At 42.4% G+C, this 19954-nt stretch overlaps 1 protein-coding gene across 6 annotated transcripts in view; it reads right to left on the bottom strand.

Annotated features, from left to right (window-relative positions):
* Positions 1–19954, bottom strand: part of LOC125005819 (protein diaphanous homolog 3-like) — a 163427-nt gene that overhangs the window by 49287 nt on the left and 94186 nt on the right. For all 6 annotated transcript variants that reach the window (XM_047581427.1, XM_047581431.1, XM_047581428.1 and 3 more), the window contains 2 exons: positions 14244–14379; positions 614–709 (listed from right to left, as the gene is read on the bottom strand). In XM_047581427.1, the coding sequence (XP_047437383.1) occupies positions 614–709; positions 14244–14379 (232 nt within the window). The remainder of the gene's footprint in view (positions 1–613; positions 710–14243; positions 14380–19954) is intronic.

The following is a 19954-nucleotide window of genomic DNA, read 5'->3' as shown; positions in this document are numbered from 1 at the left end:
CATACAGTTCTGTACTGAGGCGACAAAGAGGGATGGAGAAGATGATGAGGAGGCTGCGGAGTGAAGTTCATTAACAAGAAACACTGTGTTTGAGGACTCAGCTGCCGACTTCCCCCAATGTTTAATGAACAATCCGTTCAGAACGTGTGCAAGTCCTGTCTTGGATTCAGAGCATGTGTTTGCTCTTTCAAATTCTCAATTCCTGGATTTGGATTTAAGACCCCCAGAAAAAGCACACACGCACATAAAAAGAAAAAAAAAAAAACTGGAATCCAAACATCAAACAATTGTAGTAATGTTGTCGGCTGGATGATTTTCTGGCATTGTGCTGCTAGCAAGCATGTGTACAAATAAAACACCAGTTTATTTTGCAAATGACTGTGAATGAGAGTACACGGAGCCAGAGCATGGGAACCAGACGATGCATTCAACTCAATTAACTTTTAAACATAAGAGAAAAAAAGATGAATTTGGTAAGTTAGAACCAGAATTCAATAAGACTCTTCTCTGATTGGAATAGGGATTAATTTTTAGCCACACTTTTCCCCAGACAGTACGGCTACTGGGTTTAACGCGTGTGATTTTGTGCATTAATGCGGGATGTGAGACTCACCTCTTGGTCGTGGCATTCTCTTCCTGCGGTCTCTGAATGCAGCGCCCGACTGTAGGGCTTCCAGCAAACTATCCATCACACCTGTCTCATCATTCTCTGCAAACCCAAAGAAAAAAGGGGACGTTAGATGCTAGACATGCGATGGCTGCGGCTTACACAGAACCTGGCGCCTCCCCGCAGGGCTGCGTGTGAATGTCAGGGTTTATTATGGAGTTAGAACAAAAAGGTAACAATGAAGCCGCTCCATCTCTTCATTCACTTTCAGATATATATATTTATATATATATTCCCTGTCTTTTCTCTTGTCGTTTTAAACCCGAGTTGGGAAGCTGACAACAAAGCTTTGTTTTTATCAAGCTAAGAGGGATCTCCTTCACTTGTCCTAGTAAAGTCTTTGTAGTCCCTAGTGGCAGGAAAGTAGAACTTCTTCCCACACTGCAGATTTATTTGTATTATCCGTGCTCTCCTCACTTCTTGTAAACTCACTACCTCAAATCACATTTATTAATTTCCTGCAATGGCCACAATATGTGTGACACATTTTACATGCATACAGTATCCTATAGATCAGACGGACCAGATGAAGCTACAGCCGGTGTAGGTACCAGATCTTCTCGCCCCGAGTCTCCGGTGTTTCCAGATGACGTCAACTATACGTTCGGGATGTTTGTTTGGCTCCATTCCGGCATCCATTTTTTTTTGTATTTATAATTTTTCTAATATACTATTATAATTTATAAATTTTCCACAAAACACAAAAAATACGATGACAGTATTCACAGAAAATAAAGTAATAAAATGTCAATATAATTTGTGTTCAATCCATTCATTTGTGTAGTTGGTGCAAAAGGATTTAAGACGTTATATCCTGGAAAAGATTAAATAAAAATACAACTTTTTATCAATTTATCCAAATAATTAAAGGACGAAACAAAACTGATAAGTTGCTCTGCTTCGATAACAACCTCTAACTGCTAACCCCTCTTCCACTTCCGCTTGTTCCTGTTGTCCAACCAATTATAAGACGCAACGTCCACATCCCATACAGTGGGGGAAATAAGTATTTGATCCCCTGCTGAATTTGTAAGTTTGCCCACTTCCATAGAAATGATCAGACTCTGGTTTTTATGGTTGTTTACTGGTTATGAGTATAGACAGAATATCAGTCGAAAATGCATAAAAAACACACAATCTAAAAGTTATAAATTGTTATGTATTTTATTAAGGGAAATAAGTATTTGATCCCCAACAATTCACTTAGAATTCAGGCTCCTACAGATTGGCTGGTGCGCATGTGGCACACAGCTGTGCTCAGTCAACTAATTACCAATACTCCTGATCTTAACTCGTCATGTATATAAAGCACACCTGCTCTACGAATCAGTTTCTTACATTCCAACTTCTACAGCACCATGGGCAAGACCAAAGAGCTGCCAAAAGATGTCAGGGACAAGATTGTAGACCTGCACAAGGCTGGTATAGGTTACAAAACCATCAGCAAAAGGCTTGGTGAGAAGGTGACAACTATTGGTGCCATTATTCGCAAGTGGAAGACCCATAAAAGGACCATCAACTGTCCTCGGTCTGGAGCTCCCCGCAAAATCTCGCCTCATGGAGTGAGGATGATGATGAGAAAGGTGAGGGAGCAGCCTAAAACAACACGGCAGGAGCTTGTTAATGATCTGGAAGCAGTTGGGACCTCCGTCACCAAGAAAACAGTTGGCAACACACTGCGCCGTTATGGATTGAACTCTTGCAGTGCCCGCAAGGTCCCCTGCTCAAGAAGGCACATGTACAGGCCCGCCTTAAGTTTGCCAGTGAACATCTAAATGACTCAGAGAAGGCTTGGGAGAAAGTGCTGTGGTCTGACGAAACCAAAGTTGAGCTATTTGGCATTAACTCGACCCGCCGTGTTTGGAGGATGAAAAAACGTGAGTATGACCCAAAGAACACCATACCCACGGTTAAGCATGGAGGTGGAAACATCATGTTTTGGGGCTGTTTTTCAGCAAAGGGTACAGGGCAACTTCACTGCATTATGGGGCCAATGAATGCAGCCATGTACTGTAACATCTTGGACAAAAACCTTCTTTCCCCAGCAAGAACACTGAAGATGCCTCGTGGGTGGGTTTTCCAACATGACAATGACCCAAAACATACTGCCAGGACAACAAAGGAGTGGCTCAAGAAGAAGCATATTAAGGTCATGGAGTGGCCTAGTCAGTCTCCAGACCTTAACCCGATCGAAAACCTGTGGAGGGAGCTGAAGCTCCGAGTTTCCAAGAGGCAGCCAAGAAACTTGAAGGATTTAGAGACTGTCTGTAAAGATGAATGGGCCAAAATCCCTCCTGCGCTGTGTGCAAACCTGGTGACCAACTACAAGAAACGTCTCATCGCTGTGCTTGCCAACAAAGGTTTCTCTACAAAGTACTGACTTGTGTTGTGCTTGGGGATCAAATACTTATTTCCCTTAATAAAATACATAACAATTTATAACTTTTAGATTGTGTGTTTTTTATGCATTTTCGACTGATATTCTGTCTATACCCATAACCAGTAAACAACCATAAAAACCAGAGTCTGATCATTTCTATGGAAGTGGGCAAACTTACAAATTCAGCAGGGGATCAAATACTTATTTCCCCCACTGTACGTCGTGACATCATGTGGAAGCGACGGATACTGAATCTGGTACCGGCCGGAGCTCTAAGCTACCCTCAGATAAATAGCTGTGGGTCTGTCTGGTGGCAAGGGAAGCTAGCATGATGGCTGAGGAGCGAGATAAGTGCAAGGAAAATGTGGACACTCTTCAATATTTGGGATTAAGGATGGGGATCTTTAAAAGAACCGGTTCCAACTAGTTCAATTAACCGATATCATTAGTCTTCATGTTTATCGATTCCCCTTAGGGAGTCTTTTCGTGACAAATCTTTACGTCCCAGTCCAGAAGGTGGTGGTAATGCACCTAAAAGTTGTTTGCCAACCGCCAAAAAAATTAAAGAAGAAGAATCTTCACGACAAGGAAGACTGAAACGGTCCAAAGTGTGGCTTCACTTCAGCAGGAGGGACTGTAACAGCACAACATGGAGCTTATGCAGCACCGAAATTTCAAGCGAGGGCGGCAACACGTATGAAATACAGAGAGCGCCATGTGTTCGACAATCTCCGGTCAACAAGTGCAGCTATCGCTAAGTCTCAGCAGAGCAGTGTTATTGAGGATCCAGTGGCCAGTTTCATATGTTTCTTACACAAGTTCTTTTGTCTTGTTTAGAAACTCAAAGAAACTGCTGTTGTTTACAAGAAACCGCCCACTTTTTCTAGAACAAAAATTCACTGATAAGAACTGATAAGGGAAAAGCAATAACGGCATCGGTACCAATAAGATCCTATCGATGCATATGAATAGTCCCTATGTGAAATATCGTCATAGCCAAGATCCAAGATTTTCCTTGAATCATGCAAAGCGTTTTTCATCAGTATCCAATAATTAAGTCTGCAGGCCACCACGCAAATCTTCACCCTGTTTATGATCTTGTGAATTATACTGTAACACTGTAGCTGACTGCACGGATTTAAGCGCCAAATCCATACCTCACATGTACACGGACTGCACCGTCAAGCCGGAGCGGAACACTCAGACCCCAACAATAATAAATACTCCCGCCTCGAAATATCAAATATTTGCTTTGTAGACGCAAAGGAACTATCAGAACGCAGTTATCCTGGAAGTGAAATGCTTTGCAGATACGACATTTATGCCATGACTCGAGTTGCTAAAAACCTGGCCCCGACACCTGAGGCAAAATGACAGACATGCCCGGTAATATGGAGTGAAAACAGCCTCTGGTGGCTGGGAAGAAAAACAGCCAGAAGGCAGACTATATGGGAATGTTCAGGGGCCAGACTCACTGTCAATAAAAAAGTTTATGCCGTTGTTGTCATGCAAATGTGGATGCGTGCGCGCGGGCGTTTTCTTTTCAATCCTGCTCCTGTGTCGCCTATAAAATTGTAAGTGTTTTTTAGCCGCCTTGCCAATTTGAAAAGCCGTTTGCCACTTAACTCGGGTCACTTAGATAGATTTACCCGACTGAAACCCAGCGGTGATGGGCTATACGTTCAACCAAATGCAACCGCATTGTGTTTCTACACACAGAAAGGACATCCACCTTTAATAAAACTGAGCTTTTAATAGATATATTACGAATATTCAAAAGGAATTAAACATTATTCAGCGTGATTCAACGTGACGTGCTTCAAAAGTTGCCTCAACTCCAGCGGCTTCACAGCTTCGCCAAGCTGTATCATTAGCCACTGTGTGACTCCCGAGTCCAGCCGCTGATTTAGTGAAGGGTAGGAGGACATTGCTCTGATTAAGGTTGTGTGTGTTTTTCTCACTCCTTCATTTCGGCTGACAATTCCCCGCGGAACAATAACGCCCACCAAATAAAAACATAAAATTCTACAACTAAAGCGAGGGGGTTTCTGCGATGCTGCCAGGACCTTCACTGAGCCAAAGGTCGCCACATTCAATAACAACACATGGGGCTTTTTTTTTTTTTTTTTTTTGGTGAGACACCCCAAATTAAATCACACATCGGCATGGTTGTTTCATTTTTGTTACTCCGGTGACTAAGGCCAACACTGCGGTCCGAAGCATCACCATGCAGACAGCAGAGAGAGAGAGAGAGAGAGAGAGGGTGGAAACTCCACAGTAGATTCCCAAAAGGCTGCCCTTGGCTAGGGCGGACAGTCCCAAGGCGTAAATGAGCAGCTCCCCCACTGACTTAAGTTTATTAGCTGATCCAATCTGATACAGCAACTCTGCTATAAATCTTTCCTTAGAGGAGCTTACAGTTTTCTATTGCGGCGTCAGAGAGGCTTTGCCGCAGCCCTGCGCATGCAGATGTTGTGGGGGGTAGCTGGGAATCTCGAAAAAAATAAATTCTCAATAATAATAGTAATATTAATGACGATCATGACTTAAGATGAAACGTTAGGGGTTCCTTTTCTGCGATGGCTTTCATTTACCGTCCACGTGGCCATATTAAAAGGTAACAGTGAGCGAACTGTATATCTTCGGTGGGTGGGGAAGAGAAAATGTCACGTATCATTTGAGGGTCAACACAAATCTGAATGAGTGATGAAAATAACGATGTTTCATAAGGTGTAGAAATAAATATATGTATCTTAACAAAGGAGGAAAAAAAAAAAAAAAAAGAGAGAGAAAATCCAGTATTGCAGCACGTAGGCATTTCTGCCCTGCACACAGTGACTGATTTAGTCTGCTGCGCCGAGACTGGCCAGCATTACAGATTATGACTGAATACACAATCTGTTTACTACAGGCCGGGCTACCGCTGATAGAAAGCGTTGCTTCAAGATGAAATATATTACGAAGTTTGGAGACTTTAAGTATCTACTTTAAGTCAACATGAGCAATTATTTAACATGAACGCGGCGATTGGTATGGATTAGCATTGATTTGACGTTGACGACGAAATACACACGGGAGGACGAGGAGAGTATCCCGATACTCCTCCCTCCTCACAGCACAATGTCTGAGGGAGTCATCTGTTTCACATGTGTGGCGTATAAAAGCTGATAATGCGGAATCTACGAAGTGATTAACCTGTGAAGTAGGTCAAATCTGAGATGCCTACAACCTTTTCTTTTTCAATCTAGGACTCGCGCATGCAAACAGGAATACTCATCTTCTTCTATACAGCATCAGTTCTGCAGTACATTAAAATGGTTTAGGATGAACTAAAACAATACAAAGAACAGCACAAGGTGTTGACCTGGCCAACTCCACATGATCCTAAAAGTGTGAGATGATCCACAGAGGCCTCTCCCCTCAACCCACAGCACCCAAAGGACCCTCGCTAACAACATCCTGTTACCAGACACCACAGGACGCCCTCAGAAGCCCCGTGTCCATTCTCTGATGAGTCCCAACTGTTTCAGAGGCACAAGAGACATCTACACAATATTAGAAAGGTTCGGTTTATTAAAGGCTGACGAATGAGGAGTGTGACAGCAGAAGGGGCGGCGATCTGGATACTGAGGCCAGTGCACAATCTATGAGATGCCTCCAACCCCTAACCTCTTTATTTATTTATTTTTCTCAACCTATGACTCATTCATTCGCCGTGCATGCAAAGCTGGGCATGCAAACAGGAATTCTCATCCTCTTCCATACAGCAAACCTACAGAAACTGTCAATCAGCTCTGCAGTATATAATCCTTTTACATGCATCGAGGGCATAGGGACCCCGCGGTCCCGGGCTACGGCTGAACCCACAGTAAGATCCACCCCGAGCTGACGCTGCAAACACACGTGCACGCCGCCCGCTCCAACGTGTGCATTTGTTGTGCTTTCCCGTTTCCAAACAGTTGCACTCCTCCCCTGGCTGATATGCGCCTAGTTCTTCATCATTACGCAGAGCGGAGAGGCAGCTAAAAATTCTGAGCAAAAACCAACGCTCCTCGACGTCCAAATTTGTCTCCACTCCTGTGGCAATTCATCACAGGCTGCGCAGCTTTACACTCCCCGCAACACACACACACACACACACACACACACAGAAAACAAGCAGAAAGGAGCAGATCAATCTATTGCAACGTGAAGTGTGTGCCTTCATGTGTAGTACTCCGTTTGACTCCAACCCACAAGAACATGAAACGTTGTGTGCCTCGGGAGGCGAGGAAAAACGAAACCCACTCAGATCTCCCGCCTCAGGAATATATGGGCGCAAAAACAGTCCAATTTTACACATCAATCAACAGCGAGTCAGACGGGCTGACACAGAAAACCGCTTTATAGAATGTAGACAAGAGGTGCTTTCAGACATCCCAACACTGAAAATCATAACACATATTCATTTACTCACACCCACACGCTCGGAAACTTAGACGGAGGGGGAAAGATCACAGACATGTCACATGGATAGTAATGGGGAAGGAACACATGGCAGAAGAATATTTGTCAAGCTAGCGGCTGTGAAAATGGGTTTGAAACAGCCATTCAGCTCGTGAAAGGCAGTGCTGAGCGGGATGTGGCTCGAGAACAAAGACTGGTGAGGGGGACGGGAGAGTGAAGAGTGGTAGCCCAGCTCTGGCCGTGTAGCTCCTGAGTGGTGCTTTGATGTGCACAATTTGCCTGCCTTTTTCCATTCTGTTGAATCTGGTGCCGGTAGCTCTCGTGACAGGCGTGCAACGTGCGCAGGAACCGTGGTTTTAACTTCATTTTTCGTTCACAAATTCATCAGCGGTGTTTTCAGTCCCGTGGTTTGAAAGAACGATCAAGTAATTGAGCTTTTAGCTCCTAAAAAAAAAAATTTAAAAGTTTTGGAGATGTGAATAGCTTAACTGTCAATTATGAGGAAGGGAAAAAAAGGTGCAGAAATACATTGTGTGGTTAGAGGTGCACATGTACAGGTAAGGCTGTATGTCACGGTATTTTATTTACACGCTGAACTGATTTTCTACTGGTTGAGAGAGGAATTAATGCAACAGATTGATTAAGGATGAACTATTTCACTGTTATGATGATTAAATATTGTAGAATAATCCCACACTAGTAGTAAAACTGCTTTGCATGGCAGTGTTAGCACTGCCTGCTGATGTGGAAATGTGGGGACGTTTACAGCTCGGAGCTCAAGAAAAAAAAAATGAATTAAATATTATCAAGATGAAATGAAGAAACGGGGCAATTACAATTTCATTTATTTTGACGTATTTATTCATATTTAAACGTAATTAAACTGCTATGCCTGTAGTGTCAATAGCAGCGTGACCGGCTACCGTAATAACTGTAGTCTGCGCGCAACCTTTTTGTCCTCATTCATAAAAAGCTAAAATTGGGGCCATTTTTAAGGACAGCTTTGTCCAAAACGGGGACCAACACAGCACACTTTTTTGCTCTCGCATTCTGCTGCTTCATTTTTCGAACCTTTCCATCTTCACCACGCGTTGCAGTGACACAGTCGCACCATGCTACTTAGAAGCGTTACACTGAAAGCGGTCTAGTCTGAAACAGTGTCGCACGGCGCAGCGTTTCCGAACACTGCGTAATCACATACGCCGTTAATGCCGGTATATTAAAAGTTCATTCAATTCAATTCAAAAGCGGAGAATTTACTCTACTACAAAACAAAAGAGCAAACAAGTCTAGGCTGAACCTCCACCTCCAGGAATAAAAAAAAAGCTATAGTTGTCCAAGCGAAACTTCAATCACCATCTATTTAATCAGAGCCCGCTCCAACTGGCATTTTCCATTGTCTGGACAAGCAGCCTGTCCGTGTGTCGATGTCTACCCTGCATTCAGAGCCGGCCTAATGTCTCCTGCCACTTCACTCAACAGGATGTGGCACTTATCATCAGGACAATGACCCAGTTGTAGCAGTGTGTAGCAGAGGTGGGCCAGAGCAAGGCAAAGAAATAGGGTCAATTGGCGAGGGCTGGAAAAGCTAAGGAGAGAAAATGACATGCCTGAGTACAATGAATGCAGGTCCACCACTGTGTTCCCCTGGACACTTGGAAGACAAATGGCGCAATAAGGCAAGCCAGCCCCCTCCCCCTCTATTGAGTATGCTCTGGTGCACCTTACTGATACTCTGAGTAATCAAACCACTCACTAGATGATGAAAAAGGATGCGCACACGAAAACCTTACATCATAACCAGCTACTAAATATTGTAATAGGTCACTGGTGTTCATCCTTTCAACAGTGTTAAGAAAATATAGATAAAAAAAGGAGCGCCACAAAAAGATGCTTTCTCGGTTTACCTGAAAAACCTGCAGCTTTAGAACTACCGCAGCACTGATCGTGTCGTAACGATACAATGTTCTACTTGAAAACCACTTTCCAGACCAGACCAGGCGCCCCCACCCCCTAGCAATGACACAGCCTGACACAGGCACACGCACAAAAATGGTTTAGGTGCAACTCAAAAAGTACAAAGAACAGCACAAGGTGTCGACCTGGCATTCAAATTCAACATAATTGATAAAGTATCTGTCTGTAAAACCCAAAGACCCCCCACTAATAAGAGAGACTAACAAATGAGGAGTGTGACATCAAAAGTGGTGGCTAACATGAGGCTGAGGCCAGAGTATACATTTTTTTTTTCTTTTTCAACATCTAGTGTGAACTTGCTTTCATCAATTAACAGGCTTTATGTCGGTTTCAACACATTCACAACTCACGGAGCAGGAAACCGTTAACCTAGCAGCCCACAGCAACACAGGGAGCATGCCCACTGCACAGCGGTGTCCACAGCAGCGTCTCTGTCTTTAATTATAAATTATTAAAACTAGCAATTAGCATAAAAAGGAACCCGACTATCTGAGTCCTTCCACCACACCAGTGCGTGGCATGGAGTAACATCTCACGTTCTAGCTCCCCCTTCTCAAACTTGAATGAAAGAAAAATTTTTTCTTTCTAATGCCCTTCCGTGCTTTTAGTGTCTTTGCATGCAGGGGTGCATCTCTTGCTGTTCTTCTATTTGACGTCTTAATAGTTCATCGCTTGTAGCCATGTCGGGAATGTTAAATAAAGCTCTGATGTGTAATTTGTCGCTCCACAAACATTCCTGCTCTCGGCCTACCCTGGGAGTTAATGCAACAGATTTGTCATACACAAGCCAAGCACAGCTAGAGGAGGGAAGGGGGGGGGGGGGGGGGGAAAAACACCTATTCAATCTGAATTTCAATCTCCATAGGGCTCTATGCAAATGTATGCAGGCTAATGCTCCCGCTCTCTCAAACCGCCAGAACGCACCAATGACAAAACCAGGTTTTTATATTATAGTGTAGGTTGAAGCCCAGTCTCAGGAAAACTGGGACTGCTTATGTTTCAGGAATACATAAGCAGGCGACGTTAAAACTGAGCTCAATGCAGATACCTGAAGAAGGGGAAAGAAGCTGAAATCCATTTTGATCATTTCCTCCAGGAAACCCTCCCCCTTCCTTCCTGTCTCTCATTGCCGTGCCCTTCAGCATAATGTGGATACACAGTCTCTCTGGGGCTTTTTAGGGAATTGATGGATAATCAGATGATTACACAGAAAATCTCCATTGAGGACAATCCTCCCTGACAAACAAAGAGAAAGCTCTTTAGTTAATAAATAGGCTGAGAGACAGACAGTGTGAGAGACAAAGTGGGAGAGTGTGGCAGAGTGAGAGACAAATCCTGTCCTGGGTTGGCAGCACAATGCGCAAATCTCCATCGCATATTCATTTCATCCAAACAATCTGTGTGTATTTATATATGTACACGGGCGCGTGCGTGCGTGCGTGCGCGTGCACGTCGCCGGAGACATCACTTCTTAGAGATGTCAGCGGGTTCGCCTTTAGCTTCATCTTAAACTGAGCGTATCGAAATAAATTTCAAGCTCTGGGCATATTTTTATAAGCCTTTCTGACAAAATTTGGCTGAAGTTTATTCTTATGATTTCCTTATTTCTGAACTACTTTTCTGACATAGAAAAAAGTTTGCAAGGAAACAAACTGATGGGAAAAGGATTCCAAGCTGTCAGCCATCGCAAGAGTTAATAAAATATCCTTGAGTACACCAAGTGCTAAGTACTGGAATAAGATTGTTTCCTTTTATTTGTTTGGAACACTAAAAATAAATGGATGTACCGTAATTATTATCTTTGACAGTAGTAAAACTGAGAAATAATTTTAATGACTAAGTGAAAACAAATATATTTAAATGAGCAGTAAATATGAAATGTTGTTGATTAAGTTTTAATACATAGTCAAGTGCAGCTACTACAGCCTTAAATTTGCCGCTTACACCAAATGAACAATTCAAATTTGGTGTGATTTTCACGTGAGGCGTTTGGCTTCAACGACTGGATTAGTAATAACTCCAAAAAGCACGGTTGTTGTTGTCATTGTTTTGGAGGAGTCCACCACTGTAACATTTCAGGCAATTTGTGGTAAAAGGTGACAAGCGAAGGGTGCCCAGACCAGAGCAAAAAGGGGAAAAATTAGTGGTTTGCGCTACATTTTCGCCAAGACCGGCCTTGGTTTGGCAAAATGGCAAACTCGCAATGCCTCGGCCTGGATGCAGCACAGTGGTTCTGTTCTTGCGCTCTGATGTCTACAGGAGTGCTACAGAGGACTGGCACAAAGGCTCTGCCGTAGCTATAGATGTTTGTGCAGAGCTGGGACTGCCAAGCACACCTGCTCTGCCAGCCTTGGCTTTGGAATTGGAAATGGATTCTGGAGGCTGCACTGTTGAACTAGTTTCTGGCATCGGCAGCACGGCAAAGTGAAAGGTGAAAAAAAATAAAATAAATATATAAATAAAAACAACTGGCAGTGGAAGTCGGATTCTCTGGAATAGGGTGGATTTTGCTACAGTATGTCTTTACCTGCTGGGTAAATAGAGTCATCACTCTAAATTATCACTGGGGGACACAACATATTGTATATGTACAATGATTATCTTACAATATGTGTTGTTGTGGCAATCACAGTGTAAACAGTAGTTGCTGCATAGCAATACAACACAAGCCTGTATCTGGCTGCGCAAGTAGCTGCATTAGCTTCCTCACAGCCGTGCCAGCTTTGGCTCCGTGTTGGAACACGTGCGGTGTATGAATGTATGGAGCCTCAATGCATTTCAGCTGACCAACTACAGCTTCCTAGGGAGGTTACATGAAACACGTAAGTGTGCAGAAACATCTGCAGCCAGGTCGTGGGAATTTGAACCCTTTATAGGGCAAGTAACCATATTTAGTAACGTCCGTACACATTTAAATTGTGTCCCTGCGCCACTGTGAGTGAGGTTTAGAAGCATGTGGTTTTCATTCAGCCTATCGGCAAACATCAAGGCAACATTCTCGGGGCAAATGTGGTCTGCGAGATCCACCTCTGCATGAACACTGAGCATAACTGCTTTACTAGGCACCAGGAAGAAGTGGCCTTCTGTTGAACTTATGTTCTAATGGTCTGAAATACACGTTTACGTTTGTTTACCACTCAAGGGCAAGAAATCGCATAGGGAGACTTCACTGACCTCAATTTTCGCCATGAAAATGAAAAATGTTGAAGCAAAGTAAACAAGCCTTCTTATGCCCTACAATAACTCTCTAGGGTTGAAATTTAGAATTTCCAAGTGTAAGAACATTCATGTCTACAGGGAGGCAACATGACGTCTGCTGCCTTCGACTGCTGAATAAGGACAATAAAGAGCTTGTTCTACGGACCCAAAATTATTGAACCAAGCATATTGACATCACAAATGTCTTAAATCAAATAGCACAAGACCTTTTTGGGTCAGGCTTTTTCCTTGTGCCCTAGCTCATGACTTGAGCTAGTCAATACACAACTGTGCCCTCACTGGACTTGGTTTCAAAGCCTGTCTTCTAAACAGCAGATCCTGGTTAATGGTGAAACACAACAAGTTCATTGTCGAAATACCTATAGCGGGTTTTCACGGTGCGTCATCAGAGCGTCATCAATTCGGAAGTTGCCATGTTGGCAGCAAGGCAAGGCAGGACATGGACTGAAGTAGATGGTGGAAATGGTGAATTATAGCCTTGTTTTCAGCTGTAGCAATCGGGCTACAAAAAGTTATTATAAATCATGAAGAACAATACCAAAAGTTATCAGAAAAAAAGGAGGCGGTTGTGTTAAGTGAAGCTAAACCAGGATCTACCAGGCAAAAGTCTGGACAACATCTTCATTTGTTGGTGACTGAAATGTTAACGTATCTTCTACTGAATGAAAATAATATAATTCATATCAAGCTACCACATGTGGCATTATTGACCGACGGCACCCAATCTAGGCCATCCTTTAGATAAATGTCAGACTTTGACCTGGAATACGGTGAGAAATACAGCAGATATTAACTGTACATTTTAAGAACGGTGTCGCTACTGTAGCAGACTATTAAATCCTACATTAAATACCTCACATATGGTAGCTTGATTTGAATTGCATTATTATCAGTACACTAGAATATCTAATTTCCACAATCTACTTCAGTCCATGCGCCTTGTTTCCCTTCTCTATTGAATTCTGTACAAGTCTGCTCTGCACTGACTTTGAAAGTTGCGTCAAATAAGAGTTCTCTCATTAAATTGTGAACCCCTTAATAGTTATAAGGCTGAAATCTGGAGGAACCCCACCTCGGTCAACTGTTCAGAAAACAAGGAAGGCACTGAATGAACTGTGTTACCATGTACAAATAATAAATGCCTTTCACGTCTGGGAAGTTTGATAGATTAATTGGTAAGCAATAACAGAAGGCAAGACTATAATTTCAACAGGAGTGATATGGACAGATTGATATTTTTGAAAAAGCTTTTTGGCTTTCTGCTCTGATATCACACACTGGATAATTGTGTATTTAAATCATTTCCATCATTACTCACCTTCATCAATCAAAGCAGAAAATGCTTTCTCGGTAGATGTGGGTTTTAATTTTTCAAGAGGTAAATACAGAATTGTGAGAATAGCTGCCACCTCTAATCCATTAAATGGCACTTGTTTGTTTGATAAATGAGAGTCATTGTCTATGGATGATCTCCTACACCATTTGACCCAAGATTGATTTAGCACAACTCTCTGAAAAGAAGTTGGCAGATAATGCAAATTGAACTGTCTCTACCTGCATTGACTTCCAGCAACCTCCTCTTCTTCTGCTGTCTCTCCTGCTTTTCACGCTCGGCCTTCTCCTTCGCCGCCCTGGCTCTCCTCTGTTTCTCCTCCGACTCCCTCCGCCTGAAGTTCTCCTTCAGTGCTTGCTGTGGGAGAGGGGGGACGAGAACAAAAAATGAGGACAAGGACGTGATGGACTGCTAAGTGGGGTTAATTACAGTAGTGTAGAGCTTGTCAAAGGCAGCTGTCACAACCTACAGACATCTTTATCAGGCACCATTTAAGTCAGATAAAGCTTCTCAGGTGTACTGTCGATCTGGTCTCACCGGACAAAAAAGAACAGAAAAAAGAAAGCTCAAACTGATGGAAATATTCCTGATAACACATTTTGTTTCAATATTTAATTTGTTTTCTTTTTCTCTTTCAGTCTTTTACATCTAAGAGGTGAGGTTGTTAAATGTACTTTAGTTGGTGGGGGCCACATTGAGCCCAATTTGATCTCAGGTGGGCTGGATCAGTAACACAACAGTCTAGTCATGACAACTCCAGACTTTTAGTGCAAAGAAGAACAAGTAAATTAGGAGAATGACACATTTAATAAACATTCTTTTAAAAGAAAAGAAAGAAATTTCTTAGAGGAATTAGTGAAATTTGGGCACATTGCTGTCTGCTGTTTAGTCCTGGGTCTCAGTGTTGTTGTCTTGCTGTCTTGTCATTTTTGCACTTTTCAAATTCATGCTGCAGGCCAGATCAGACTCTCTGGTGGGCTGCTTTGGGCCCTCGGGCCGTATCTATGACACCTGTGACCTGGGCGTCTAATAAATGTGATACTAACACAGTATGAATGAAGTAAAACATGCTACTCAGTATCGAGCCACTGTGTTTCTATTCTAGTCACTTCTGTCGGTGATCACGCTGAACTTTATCCGGTCATGTGCAATAAATTATGATTAAAATAACTAAAAATCATTCACCGTCAGCAGTCATTGAGACCATGGGTAAATTTACCACAGGCAGCCACAGTTAAGTGTCATTTCTGATCTGAATATGCGCATTTCAAGATGTTTGGAGAGCAAAAACTGAACAACAATAGCTTTAAACAATTCCACTGGGCAGTGGCGTAGATGATGTCACAAGCAGTAGTACATAAGATTCAGTATTGCTTTGACTGACCGAGCTAAAACAATCACAAAACACTTGCCAATGAACGTTTAGAAGGTTTTCAGAAAGTTTTTCAGTCTGGACCGATGGAATGTCGTTAGCCGCTAGCAAACGTAGCAGGACGCCATTTATCAGACGATGTCTAGGGACGTGTGACAGTGAACTACAGTGCACCTGCACACATATGCTATTACACTGTTTGCTATATGCGCTTCCAGTTATATGTGTAACTGCATTTTGTTGTGTATGTATCTCTACTAAATGCAACGACAATAAAGTTCAATCTCATCTAATTTCATCTAATATTCTGGTCAAAGTTAATGGATTTCTGTCAAGACCTTTAACTCCACATCCAAAAGACCAATGATGCAAGTGATCAGGAGAATATCTTGTGCCACATCTTAGCAGCACTAGTGTAGAATCATTATTGATTTGAAGCATATACACCTTGAAAAAAATACACCCACAGGGACCTCGATGGTGGCCGCAGTGTCTTTTTGTGTCGTCATTCACTTTGGATAAAGGCTCTATAATCCCAGTTGTTAAACTCCAAAGACTGTGTCGATGGCTCAATAATGCCACAGCCAAGAGACAGACGGCATATGATTTAATAGAGTGCTAGCGTGATTGCCATTCGGATCAATAGCCAGTCACTTAAAGCAAGGGAGTCTGGGGTTTCATCAAACACCCAGCTCCTCCTCCTCAGCTTCCCTCCTCTTGCGTTATTCACACAGCCCAGCTTGACTGGCAGGTCACTGAGAGAATGGTAATGCCAAACCAACACGAAAGGACAAAAAAAAGAAACACATTACAAAAAAAAAAAAAACCCTGTGTGGTAAATGGAGCGCTACAGTGACATACTAAATAGGGGCAGTCGCTTACTGAGGCCTCTGGCAGCCTCTTATTATATCAGCATAAAAGTGACCACTGGTAGAAATGATATAGTCAACTTGATTTCAAAACAATTCAGCGTAGTCAATCTGGCATCATCGAGTGAATTGAAATGTGGACAAATACGTGAATAGCCACCGTGTAAATGACTAATAGTAGAGGTGTAACTGCATACAGTACTTACAATATGATACAACTCCGCGACTCTAGCCTTGACGCCTGTGTTTTTAAAGTCAATTGGGGCTACACATTAGTACACAAAAGGGCTCATTCATAATACATATTATCAAGAAATGCTGTGTGTTTGCAGCCGCATCTGTTGTGGTTGATGTTTTAGTATGAATAAAGAACAAGGAAACGTGTGGTTGTTTAGCAAACCAGGTTCACAAACTATTCTATCTAATCTATTCAGGTTCAGTTACCAAAAATTATTAAGATGACAATGAGAAAATAGATGTATTAAAACTGAAATATTAATATTTCATACTGAAGTCTCTTTTTTTTTTGCCTTGAATCAACCCAGTGATGCAAAGAGAACTGTCTTTAGAACCTGTGGCAAAGTGATTTTATTGGGTAAATGTGTGGATACAAGGTCCCATAAATCGCATTGTCAGGACAGAAATCAAAGCGTGACGTCTGAGGAACCCTCCACAGAGGGGAGCAGCCAGCATAGATTAGGGCAACTGTGTAAAACAATTTCTAACGCTCGGAGTGTTCCCAGGAGCACAGTGGCCACAATAACTGTGAAATGGAAGAAACCCGGAACCACCAGGACTCTCCCCGGAGTTCAAAGCTGAGTTACCAAGCAACAAGGAGCTTGGTCGGGGGGTTGACCAGGAAGCAAACAATCTGAGCTACAGAAGTCGTCCACAGCGATGAGAGGCTGGATGGATCTCAGCAGGACTTAGTCGAACCTTTGGTAAAGTGGCTGGATGGAAGCCACTCTTGGGTAAATGACATATGACAGGCAGCTTGGAATAACAGCTAAAGAACGTGGCGTTGGAGAATTCAAAGCATTTTGCCTGATGGACACCGGTCTAAGCAGAAGAAATAGAGAGACCAGTCAGAACTGAGGGGAGGATGAACACAAACAAATACACTTAGGACATCAACGCACATCCAAATGATCGTCAGCACTGCGTCTCTTTTTGACAGTTGGTATCATTTTTGTTTGCACTTCCGGGTTCACTTTCAACAATGGTGACTGAAACCTATGCTGAAATTTTGACAAACACAAGTTACACAAATGTCTGTATCTCCAAACCTCCTCAGTTAGCTTTACCAAAACAGTCAATTCAAAAATTGCGGCGATGGCGAAGCAGCCGGAAATGCTTCAGCGGAAACACACTACTACCAAGTGAACCAATCATAGTTCTTGTGGCCTGTGTCGCCGTGGCATGTAGTTACATTTCTGGGGAGGTGAACGTCAGCTACGGTGCTAGGTCTGCACAGGCTGGATCTGTGATGCTGCCGTAGCCCGGCGTCCCTTTAACGCAGAAGTATAAACTGCCTATTAGACTACTATCTTTACGAGGCCCAATCACAGCCCAATAGACGACGGCATTAATCCAGGTGTACAAGGCATGGAACTAAAAGAGGACTAAAAGATATACATGCTGCAAAACAACGCTACTGAACTGAACAGGTCTTTTGTCATTTAAAAAGTTTGAAGGAAAAGTTTAAAACTTCAAAAAAGAAAATATAATCTCAATGTAATCAACAATACAAAGGAAGCGTCCACAAGTGGATTGGTTTAACTGAACACTTCTTCTCTAATCTAAACCCACACAAATGAAAAGACAATAGATGCTAAAAACATAGCTTGGTGAGTACCACTCAACAAGCTAAAAGAAACAGAGAGAACAAGAGGCGCAATGACGAAAAGGAGAACGCGAAGACAAATAACAAATGAAGCTCTCTCTTCTTTTTAGGACTATTTTTAAATCGAACAAACTACTCCACAAAATTAACTTTGATTTAATGGAATGACTGTCGGTTGCTCGTGGCAGCCGCGGATTCACAAATGACTATATTCTTAATGGGCATCCAATCTGGTAAATTAGGGGCAGCGGAGAGAACGAGCAAAAACTAAAGAGAACAACGAGATTGCTGACAGGGAATACATTCCAAGTAAGGAACAATTAAGAATCCCCAGGTTACAAGTAGACAGCTATGATGAATGCACAACGCAAACTTTGTCAAAACTTTAACACAGCCCTGTTTTGCTGTCAAGCAGTTCTCTCATTAAAAAGTCAAATTCTTTTACCAAAACCACATGTAAACACACTTGTACCAAGGCAATTAAAACGAGTTGTTGCTTCCCACAACCTGAATATATTTGCACGTACGTTAGTCGGTGATGAAATCAGTCTCGCTTTCAAACAGGTCCACAGACTGAAAAGTAAAAAAAAAAAAAAGAAAGAAAGAAAGAAAAAAAAAAAGAATTTGTCTACTGTAAATTAAAAAGTCGTAACAACAAGATGTCCTACAAACATGCAAATGAAAAGTGTGAATGAAGAATGTAGGTCAAAGGTATTACTAGGTAGGTAAATAGTCCACAGCCTTAGTTTTGCATATTAGCAAAACAAACATGCAAATCAATGAGCGTAAAATAGAGCAAATTAGAGCTGAAGACGATGGGAAAGTCATTCGTTTTGCAAAACATGTAACCATTAACCAAAGTACTAATGTTGGCTCAAATGGCACTTCATTCTCAGGGCACTGTGAATGCCTCCACCATACAATAGGTTGTCGTATTTTAAAAAATAAATAAATAAATGTCAAGCTGTCCTCCGGGGACTTTGACTGTCTGTTGAAAATTTTAAGTGAATCCATCCAATATTCGTGAGGATGTTTCACATTGAAGCATAAAAGATAACCTTGTAGGGGTGCAAGAGGACTGAGAGGCATTTATCCTCTTAGAGCCACCAATATTTGTACAGAATCCCATGGCAAATCAAAAGGTTTTTGAGTTATTACATTAAAAAAAAATGGGTATACAGTGCTTTCTATAACATGACTATGCCTATCCAAGGAGGAAGTGTGCAGAAGCTGAGAAATAAAATAGCGTCTTATTTTAAAAGTGGACCAGACAGCTACTAAAGTTTGAGTAGAACTCCCACGAAAGGTTTGCAAATAGCAAAACCGGAAAAAGGCCTGATAAAGATGGTCACACCAAAACTTGTTTGTTTAAATCAAAACTGGCATGAATACAACCAGTTTGAAAAGCTCTGCTGTCTCCTAAAATCATAGGACCCATAAAGAAAATGCAAACAGTAACAAATGTCAGAGGGACATTACTTGAGTAGAGAGATATATAGAGATATATATAGACCTGACCCAAGGCGCAGGCTGTGCAAAAGCGCCTCTGAGACTGTCCAGCACATAGTAGAAGGGTGTAAGATGCTAGTCGGATCAGTGCACATTGAGAAGCACAACCATGTGGCCGGAATAGTGTACAGGAACATCTGTACCCAGCATGGAATAGAAGTAGCCAAGTCCCAGTGGGCAACACCACAGCTTCCAGACTGACCAACAGGTCCTGGCCAACCAAGAGGGTGGTGGCGATAGATGTGGCCATACCAGCTGACGCCAACGTCAGAAAGAAGGAATATGAAAAGGTTGAGATGTACCAAAGGGTTGAAAGAGCAGCTGGGATTAATGTGGAAG

Source organism: Mugil cephalus, chromosome 3 (assembly GCF_022458985.1).
Source record: "Mugil cephalus isolate CIBA_MC_2020 chromosome 3, CIBA_Mcephalus_1.1, whole genome shotgun sequence".
Classification (NCBI taxonomy): domain Eukaryota; kingdom Metazoa; phylum Chordata; class Actinopteri; order Mugiliformes; family Mugilidae; genus Mugil; species Mugil cephalus.
This window is presented reverse-complemented; position numbering and strand designations above follow the sequence as displayed.